Source organism: Octodon degus, unplaced genomic scaffold, assembly GCF_000260255.1.
Source record: "Octodon degus isolate 3935 unplaced genomic scaffold, OctDeg1.0 scaffold00058, whole genome shotgun sequence".
In the NCBI taxonomy this organism is placed as follows: Eukaryota; Metazoa; Chordata; class Mammalia; order Rodentia; family Octodontidae; genus Octodon; species Octodon degus.
Genome location: NW_004524634.1, coordinates 4,163,842 through 4,173,704, shown reverse-complemented (window position 1 = coordinate 4,173,704; position 9,863 = coordinate 4,163,842). Strand labels below are relative to the sequence as shown.

At 53.7% G+C, this 9,863-nt stretch overlaps 1 protein-coding gene across 2 annotated transcripts in view; it reads left to right on the top strand.

Moving 5' to 3' along the window:
• The window catches only part of Sfxn5 (sideroflexin 5), a 115,583-nt gene that overhangs the window by 86,458 nt on the left and 19,262 nt on the right, over window positions 1-9,863 (top strand). For both annotated transcript variants that reach the window (XM_004634085.2, XM_023718409.1), the window contains exons 11-12: window positions 3,262-3,377; window positions 5,275-5,360. In XM_004634085.2, the coding sequence (XP_004634142.1) occupies window positions 3,262-3,377; window positions 5,275-5,360 (202 nt within the window). The remainder of the gene's footprint in view (window positions 1-3,261; window positions 3,378-5,274; window positions 5,361-9,863) is intronic.

Here is a 9,863-nt window from a genome sequence, read left to right as displayed (position 1 = left end):
CTCCCTCCATCCCTCCCTCTCTCTCATCTCTCCTCCTCTCTTGGGCCTGAGTATCACTGTCTGGGAGCTGGACACTCCCAGGAGTGGGGTGGGACCTGGAGAGATTTGAAAGAGACATGTATGACAGAATCAAAAGTTCATGATGAGGGCCAGCCAGATAGCTCAGCAGACTAGAGCACCAGCTTAGGCAGACCCAGGGACCAGGGGTTCGATCCCCAGCCTTCCATGCCAGCCCTGCCCCCAGAGCATGCTGAGATGGCAATTGAGATGGCGTGGTGGTGTGCTCCTGTAATCCCAGTGCTTGGGAGGCTGAAAAACAGGAGGATCACTGTGAGTCTGCGTAATGAGACCCTGCAGACCCTGTACTAAATTAAAAAAAAAAAGTTCATGATGACTGGTGGATATGAAATAACTATCACAGGCTGGTGTTCTCACTGTTCAAGGGCTGGGGTGGCCAGTAGCTCTCACGTTCAGAGGTGCTCAATAAATGAAGCACCAAGGCACACAGCCAACGGAGATGATAGGACATGCACCACCAGAGAGGACCCTGGGAGTCACCATCATTCTGAAGTGGTCTGGGTTTTCTTTGAATTTTCACATCCGTTTAGAGGAGAGAGGGGCATTGTCAGCCTCAGTAGTGTCTTCGAGAGGTCGTCTGAGGGGAGGGAAGGAGTCTGGGTCTCACGTCTTTTGGGCTCCATCTTTTGTCTAACATGGTTTTGTGCTTTCACTAGGGTCCTGCTGGGTCCCACTATCCCTGCATTCCACATTTGGAAATTGCAAGATGAGCTGGCCCCCCACCACCTCCGAGTCCACATCTCTCCTCTCTGTTTCCACCCACACATACATGTACAAATTAGGGGCTGGAGACATTTCAGCTGTCCCCACTTCTGCCCTGGTGTGGGCACAGGCGCAGAGGCCAGTATTCTGTGTGTGTAGCCCACACCCAGAGACCCTGTGGAAACCTAAATGGTGCCTCTCACTGAAGGACCACCAGGGCCAGACATGATGGCCTCTAACCTTGAGGGCATGCTCTGTCCCTGGGCCCCAGTTCTGTAACCTTGCCTTTTCTGAAGCAGTGTTGGTGGCAATGGAAGATATTCTCAGAGGGCATAAAGTGATACCTTGGGCAGAAAGCCCCATGGTCCCCTTCAGTGGTTTTCTTGGTCTCTCCTGGGTCCTGAGGGCCTGGCAGCCCCAAGGGCATGGAGTATGTAGAGCATCCCTACTGCCACTAGAGGGCGTGTCACTAACACAGAGGCCAGGAGCCAACTTCCCAAGGCTGCCCCTCAGGGGCCCTTCCCGGCCCTGAGCATCCCCAACCTGGAGCTCACTTCCAGGGAAGAGCAGGGAGAGATCAGAGCCAGGACTGGAGGCGTACCAAGATGGCCCCAAACCCAGACTCCCAAGCCCTCCTCCAGGTCATTCACTGCTGCCTGAATCTCTCTCACCTCAGATTCACGTTCCTCTGTCCCTCTGGTTGTGGTTCAGAGGGCAGGCTTCTCTGTCAGCACTGTGGACACCCAGGACTGGCCTGTGCATGGAAGGCTGTCTGGCAGCATCCCTGGGCTCTGCCCCTTGGATGCCAGCAGCACACCACCCCCACTCCCAAAACGTGGCAATCAAAACCATCTCCAGATAGGACCAAATGTCCCTCAGAGTCCTACCTGGCTGTACACTTTCTAACAGGTGAGTGTGCCTGCTGTGGGCACAGGAAGGGCAGAGGCTCGCGCCCACCCCAGCCGCAGAAGCCCGCCCGTGGTTAGCACTGTGCGATGTCGTGTGGCAACAGTAGACGCTCGGAGATGGCATATGTGCTCTAAATACATTTTAGAACTGTATTTGCTCTCCTGCTTTTCCTCTCCAAAGACTGCAGAGCCTCTCAGTCTTTGCCTCGCTTACTCCACCTCCCCACTTCATTGAAGTAGACATGGCCTCAGAGACTCCACGGTCTCCGGCTACCCCTCACCTGCAGAGTCCTGACCCCCAGTGGTGGGCACCCACGACCACAGGCTCCCTGGCCCTTGGCTCGGGCCGGGAGCATCTGTGGGCTCCCTCCTACTCGCCTGCCCACTGGGCCCCGCCGCCCTCCAGCTCCCGAAAGCCGGCGCCCCCCCACTGGAGGGGGGAAGCAGCAGGTGTTGATGCTAATCAGCGTTCACAGCCCAGAACTGCAGTCGCTCCCAGGCTCACACACTCCCCAAAATTAAACACTCATTATACAAAATTAATTGACATTAATTAGCAAAAATTAAAACTTTAAACACAGCAAGGCGCTTTGGGGGGAGGAGTGAAGCAGGCGGGCTCTACATTTGTCACCCCCACTTCCCACCCACCCACCACCCCCAAGCCTCCCTTCTTCTATCCTGAAGCAGAGCTGGAGGAGTTCGAGACAAGGTTGACTGCACCCCACTAAGATCCCGGGCTTGGCCCCCTGAATCCTGGGAGAGGAGAACAGGGCGAGGTATCCTGTGTTAGGGACCTACTTAAAAGGTCCCTAACACAATACTTAAAAGAGGAGCTAGGATCTACCCTCAGTCCAGGCCCCCAAGATCCCAGCCAAGACAACTTCATTGCCAAGGGCAAACCAGGGCATGCAACCATTGGAAGAACTTCACTCAGCCCCATCCCCGCTGTCCTTGACGACCTAGAGGTTTAGGTATTGGCCTAATAGCCTTTCCGCACTTTGCTGTGTGACCTCAGTTCATTCATCCTCCACTCTGAGCCTGTTTTCCGTACATCTGATGAGGGGGTGGTGCCGGGTGAGCACTGAGGTTCCTGCCTGCTCTGGCACCTGCTCTCAGAGATGCAAATCTCTGGGAACTTTATTTGCTGTAAGGAGCACAGGACCGAATGTGGGGACTGGTATTTCTAGAGGCTAGGGCAGCCCAAGGGGCTGAGTCACTGATGGTGGGAGATCAGGCCTCAGCAGGAGGTGTCGGGTGGCCAGAGAGCCCTCCTAGATCTGCAGCCACTCTGCCTGCCTACAGGGCTGCTGGAGGAGAGGAAGCAGCCTCTTTGATAGATGGTGGTTCTCTAAGGCCTGAACCGTTCCTACTGACACCCCTTGTTTCCATCTTTGCTCACGGTGTTTCCAAGGGTCCTCAAACCCTTCACCAGCATGATAGGCGACCACACCCCCCGCCAGTCTTCGCAGCCTTGGTGTTTGTTCAGAACTGTTGTGGCAGGGCAGGACTCTGGTGCCCCCCAGGTGGAATGCGCTCCCCCTCACACCTGTTCCCTGCGCCCCTCTCTCTCCAGCCAGTGCCAATATCTGCAACGTGGTCCTGATGCGGTACGGGGAGCTGGAGGAAGGGATTGATGTCCTGGATGCTGAAGGCAACCTCGTGGGCTCCTCCAGGATTGCAGCCAGACATGTGGGTTGGCCTGGGGCTTGGAGGGGCCTGGGCAGGGCGTTGGTTTGCTTATGGTACTTTCTGGGAGCTTCTCCCCACAGTACCCTGGTTTTACCCTCTTGATGTCTCTTCCTCACCCCTCCTCTCCTATCTGTGTGAGCACCAGGCCTCTAGATCTGTCCCCAGATGAGCCTGGTCCCTGGGACAGTCCCCTTCATTTCTCTCCATCCTCTCCTTCCTGTAAAATGTCCTCATCTCTTGTCCCAGCCCCTCAAGACTCAGTTCCTCAGATGAAGTGTTAATTGGTGAGGGTAAGGGATACCCATATACACATTTGCTCCCAGAACCCAGGGACCTGTCACCCTGGGCCTCACCATCCTCTTGGGTACAAAGAGGAAGCTTCAGGTGAGTGGAGTGTGATCTGGCTAATAGGCTCTTCTGCAGCGTCGCCTCCCTGGGACCCAGCGTGGGGAGCTCCTGGGCTCTTAGGGTTTCAGAGGCAACTGGAGAAGAATATTTTGTTACAAGACCCCCTCTCTCTCACCTGTTTCACTGGCCCCACCCTCTCTGACCCTGTAATTTATGGGGAAAAAACAAACCTCCTAGCCCATGTACACATGTCCCATGCCTTCCTGGCCTTCTTCCCAATGGTAGCTTGTGACTTGTGCTGTTGTCCTTGGCTCCTATCTCTGAGTGCTGAGAAGGGCAAGTGTTCAGCCATGAGGTGGCTGAGCATCCACACCTTCCCAGGAGGCCTCTTCCTAAGCCTGCAGTCTGGGAAGAGCACTCTCTGGGTCCCCACCCTCCTTGCCCCATCACCCTCTGGGAAAGGCTGTGCCTGTCCAGGGCTGGGCCAGAAGCGGAGGCCTTGCAGCAGTGTGTGTTCTGCTCTGCCTGGCCCTGGGCCCTCCCATCCTTCCCACAGCTGTTCAGAATCCTCAAGGGACCTTCCCTGTGGCTTTCTGAGGCTGGTCATGGATTTAGTCTCAATTTCCTACCTTACCCCAACCCTTTTTCCCCAGTCACCATCGGGTAGGACAAGAATTACAACTCCTTCTTGTGGGTCAAACCACAAAGAAGCCCAGGCACTTCTGCAGCCCTGGGCTTCCTTCAGCCTGGCTCACCTCTTCCTTGCTGTCTGGGAAAACTAGAATCTGTGGGCTATGAGCCACTGCTAGAATCTCTATGGGTGGGAGCCCATGGGGTAAGACTGTCTGCATTGGCCATCAGAGCACAGAACTGCCACATGGCTGAGCCATAAGGATCCTACAGGATCCCCAAGAACAAGGAAAGGATGCCAGGCAGACCCTTGAGGGAAACCCCATGGGGGTGCAGCAGATATGTGATCCCTTTACAAAGCTGACTTCTTGTCACTAGAAAGGACTCTTCCTGAGCCAAAAGACACAGATGTTTTGAATCTTTGTCTTTAAGAGATACTCCTCCTAATTCTAGAATCTCTGTCCAGCCCAGCTGTTTGTTCCAGCCCTTCTAGCACCTGCTTTGTTTTGAGAGCATCTCAAGTCCTTCGTCCATGTGCTACTCCCAGCCCCTGTCTATCCTAAGCTGGTGAGGCTGTCCCACCAGCCAAAGCACCTGCCTGAGCATTGGCCTCTTCCTGCGGCTGCTTCTGTCACCACCCCTCTCTGGCACGTGGCAGGTGACAGAAATCTGCTCTTTTCAAAAGTGTGTGGTGAGAAAATGGAGGTGGCTTTTTTTTCCCCCCTGTTGACTGGAATGCAGCTTTGTGAGCGATTCCATGAATAATTCCATGTTGCCAGATGTGCTTAGCGGCAGCACACACACACACACACACACACACACACACACACACACACGTAGGACCTCTGGGGCAGGGCATGCCGCCAGGAGGCTGTCCTTGCCCCGGAAGCCTCTCATTGCGGCCTGTCTTGCCCCACAGGCCCTGCTGGAGACAGCACTGACTCGAGTGGTCCTGCCTATGCCCATCCTGGTGCTCCCCCCGATTGTCATGTCCATGCTGGAAAAGTAAGTTGGGCAGCTGCAATGGAGGGGCAAAGGGGTGAGGGGGAAGGGGACCTCGGGGGCCTCAGGGGAGGTACAGGGGAGCCAATGGCAGTGGGCAGGTTGTTTCAAGGCTGGAAAATATCCTGCCCTTCTGTCAGACTCTCCCAGGAAGGGTGGCGGGATGGTACTGTGAGAACTGGTGGACTTCAGCTATGCGGGCTGTGTGCTAGGTGCTAGGGGATGGCCACAGGCAAGATCCATCCTGCCCTGAGGAGCTGCCTATGTGTGTGTGCGCCCTCATGCTGCGCTGTGCACACACGCTTTCCTAGTGAATGTGCAGGACCACGTGACCCAGAATGTGGGGGCTCTGGTCCAAAGCCTGGATGTAGGGCCAGCATCATTCCTTGCAGGTATCTGCCGAGAGTAACCTCCCTGACTCCCTCAGAGGGCAGATCTGAGGATGCAGGTCTGTCGTGACTATAAAGAAATAAGGGAACAAAACATTAAGATGAAACAGCAGGATTACATGTTTGAGGTCAGTCTGGACAACTTAGTGAGACGCTCTTTGAAATAAAAAGAGCCTGGAGATGTAGCTCAGTCATAGAGAGCCCCTGAGTTTGATTGGGGGGGGGAGAGAGAGAGAGAGAGAGAGAGAGAGAGAGAGAGAGAGAGAGAGCTATTAATTAATGATTGTGAAAATGAAAGGTGAGGATTGAAGTGGTGCTGCAGAGGGGGCCTGAGTAGAGAGGGCAGAAGGAGCTAGGCCCTGAGGTCTAGGGTAGACCTAGGAGAATAGACAGCAGGGGAGAGCCCTAAGTGGAGGGGACCTAGAAGTTTAGGGCCTGGCTTGTGTGGGTGATGGTGAGGAGGTGATGGCTGGGAGCAAGGTACGAGTTTACAAAAGGAAGGGCTCCCTAGGCAGGCCTGTCTTGCAGACCTGGAGCAGTCCAGCCTGGTGAGGGCAAAGCGTGCTCACTGGGGCCAGCAGATGAAAGACCCCGTGCAGCTGGCTGCTCATCTTTCTCTCCCTAGAAGAGGTTAGCGCCTCTTGTACCTGAGCAAAGTGTGTCAAGCTCTGCGATCGAAGGAAACCTATCCAGTATGGAAATTCTAAAGGCAAAAGTAAGCAGATTTGAGGAGCACATTCTCTTTTGTGTCCCTGGGCCTTGGATCTATAGCTATCTTGTGAAATATGATTGTCCCCCCAAAACCAGCCACTGCAAGTACACATAAAGAAAGGAGGAAAGTCGGGGCCGGGGAGTTGGCTCAGTGGAATAAGCGCTTCCCTGGCAAGCGCAAGGACCTGAGTTCAATCCCCGGTTCTGGAAAAAAAAAAAAAAATACAAATATCTTCACAGCTGCTGGACCCTGAACCTTTGAACTATAAAGCAGGTTCAGGTTCACTGTGCGCTGGATACTGGTCCCTTGCATGGTCTGGTGAGATAGAACATTTTCACAACAAGCAAAGAAGCTTCAGTATTCACAAGTAGACATCAAAGGATCGTGGGGACCCAAGATTTATAGCAGGCTAGTCCCTCAAGGCTCAAGGAAGCCATTCAGAGAGAACAGAGTCTCATCTGCCCCCGTCCATGTGACACCACAGCTGAGGGACCCAGAAAGCACTCTGCCGTGGGTTTTTTACCCCTGGGAAACTGAGATTGCTGGGCTAAAGCGCTGCAGGCCATCGTGTGCTGGGAGGAGTGGAATGGAATCCCAGCTGCACTTTCCTTATCTGAGGGTGCTGCCATCCTAGCACATTCCGCAGTTATGCTAAGTACTCCAGGCAGGAAGAGGTGGTAACCTGGTTCAGCCGAGCCCATCCAGGGACCTGTCCCTTGCAGGAAGGCTGTGGTGCCTTCCCAGTTTGCATCTGAGCAGAGTTTGCAGAAAGTGGGATCATGATTAGTGTCCTATCAGTTTGGGAGCTGAAACTTGGCTTTCAGAGTCTTGGGAAGTATAGGATAGGTATAGGATGCATAGCTCTGAACCTCCCCAGACTACAATGGACCTAGTGTCCTGGTCTGGCTCAGCTCAGGGTCCAAAGAATCCATAGGGTAGGTGATGAGAGGTTAGGTGATTGTGTTCCTCCTGGAGCTCCAGGGAGGGTCTCTGGCAAGAAGAAAGAGTCTAACCTGAGTTGCTTCATGAATATCAAGATGAATAAGACCTGGTTTGCACCCTCAAAGATGTATTAATCTCACACATACATTGCAGGACTGGGCGGTAAGAGAGGCAGGGCAAGGTAGTAGAGTGAGCTGAGACTTCTGGTAGGAAGATAAAACCTAGGCCTGCCTGTGCCTCATCGTTTCCTGCTAATTAATTGGTTGTGGTCCCCAAACTTCTGTCAACCTTAGTTTCTCCCTGGGAAACAAGGATGCTTTGCATTTCACACCATTCCAGAAACTCTTCGGTCCTTTGCAGGGCCCCACCAAGCGTGTCACAGTCGAAGGGTTCAGGGGCCCTAGCATGGGACCTGTGCCGGGGTGATTGGTGGGGGAGGCAGTCTCCACCCTCTGGAGCCCAGGATGGGTGAGGGAGTCCGGACAGCCAGAGAAAAAAGACAAAAGAACACTTACAAAGCAGCCTACTTGCAAATTAATGGAGTGCAAATTAAAACTGAGCTCCAAGTGCTGAAGGAATGCACAGCAATGGGGGAGACCAGCTGTTGTGTGGCAGAGCTGGGACTTGACTTGCTTGCCTCTGGCCTCACTTTATCATCTCTAGGAGGAGCACTCTGAGCTGAGGAGCCAGGGCTGCCTGCTAGGATAAGAGAGGTGGGAGCTACAAGCTTCACAGTCCTTGGCTCTGAGTCTGAACGGAAAAGTCTCCAGTAAGAAGTACAGGGAGCTGTCACCTACAGCCCAGAGCTGGGTGCCTGGGGGGAGGGGCAGGGGGAGTGGCACAGGTGTACACGGGTTGCATCCTCTAGCTCCCAGGGTGGAAGCTGGGTTTTGATTTAGGGCTAGGATGAGCCCAATTGATGAAATCTCTCCAACCTCAGAGGCCAGCACCTGTGCTGCATCTGGAGGACCGCAGCTCACTCCTGGGCCCTGGAGGGCATTGGAAAAAGGCAGGCTGGATCTAAGTCCGTGGGGTCCAGGTCATACCCTCGCTGTCCCTGAGTCCAGTCCCCCATTCTCTTTCCTTTCCCAGGATCCGGGTCTTTCCTTTCTCCAGGCATTTGCACATCTCTCCATCTGCATATTTTAACTCCCCCAGCTGCCTTTCCAATCCTTCCCTGCCATTTCCCTTTCATTTTCCCCTCCCCCTGCCCTGCTGTGATCCTCTCTCCCGGCTTAGGGTGAGGAGTCCTCCGGCACTCCAGTTTGATTACAGCCTTGGGTCTGCCTCTTTCCTCAGTTGGTGGCACAGGCCTGGGGATTCCTGGGCTCCCTCCCACAGAAGACTGCACCCAGCCACCTCAGGTCACAGGCCACATATAAGGGGATTTATGCAGTATTCTCTGCCACTCTGGAAGTTCCAGGGTGGGAGCCCAAGGTCTGCCCTTCACCTGCCTGAAGAGAATTTCACTCTTTCTGTCACTCTTCCTTGCCCTTAGAGACTCTTAGGGGTGTCTCCTGGAACATCACACCCTCCTGTCATTGCCCCCGGAACAGGAAGCAGCCCTGCTTTGCACAGCTTGTGTGCTGCTGCAGGGAGCAGGCCATGTGTTCCACCCTCATAGTTGTGCTTGGGAAGTGGATCTGAGCTGAAAGCCATCTCCAGGTTGGTCCTACCCTTTGCCCAGTCCCTCCATGACTCCTAAGGAAGCACAGAAGGCCTTGAGCTGATTCCAGGGAAGGTTTGGAGCTAGCATGACCAGAGGGAAAGAGAGGGCACAGCATCCCCACACTCTTGATCCTGTGGAAGCCCCTCTCCTGTAGCACAACTCAGGCTTAATTTGACAGCTGAACAAATCTCAGGGTCTGCATCCATGTAAAAGACTAGAGGATGGCTCAGCCATCAGGCTCTCACTCCTCCTGTGTGTGACACAGGCAGTAACCACAGCAGTAGTGACAGTTACAGAACACATACGGAAGTCCACTCAGGAGCATATCCTTTATCTTGCATAGAATTATTAAGTAATTGACTCTCTGTTGCTACCTGAGAGGGATGTCCTGGGACAGACTTTTTTGGAAGTGTGATCTTGGGATCCCTATTTTAGACTCAGAGGGGTTGTTTCACATGCAAAGTCCTAGGTCTGCTACCAAAGGAATCAGGCACTGGGGGTGCAAGGAGCTTTGAGAGTCTGCCTAAGCCATTCCAGTGCACCCAAAAGTCTGGAAATTGCTGCTCCAAATTTTACTGTTGGCTCAGGGCCAGGTATTCTGGGTATTCTTGTCCCCATACTGTGGGCCTGGCCCAAGGGAGCTATGTTAGTCAGCTTTCCTTAATTGTAACAACTACCTCAGATAATTATAAAGAGAAAAGATTTATTATGGTTCGTGGATTCAGAAGTTTCAGTCCGTGGTTGATTGGCCCCATTTCTCTGGTCTGTGGAAGAAGCAGATCATGGCAGAAGTA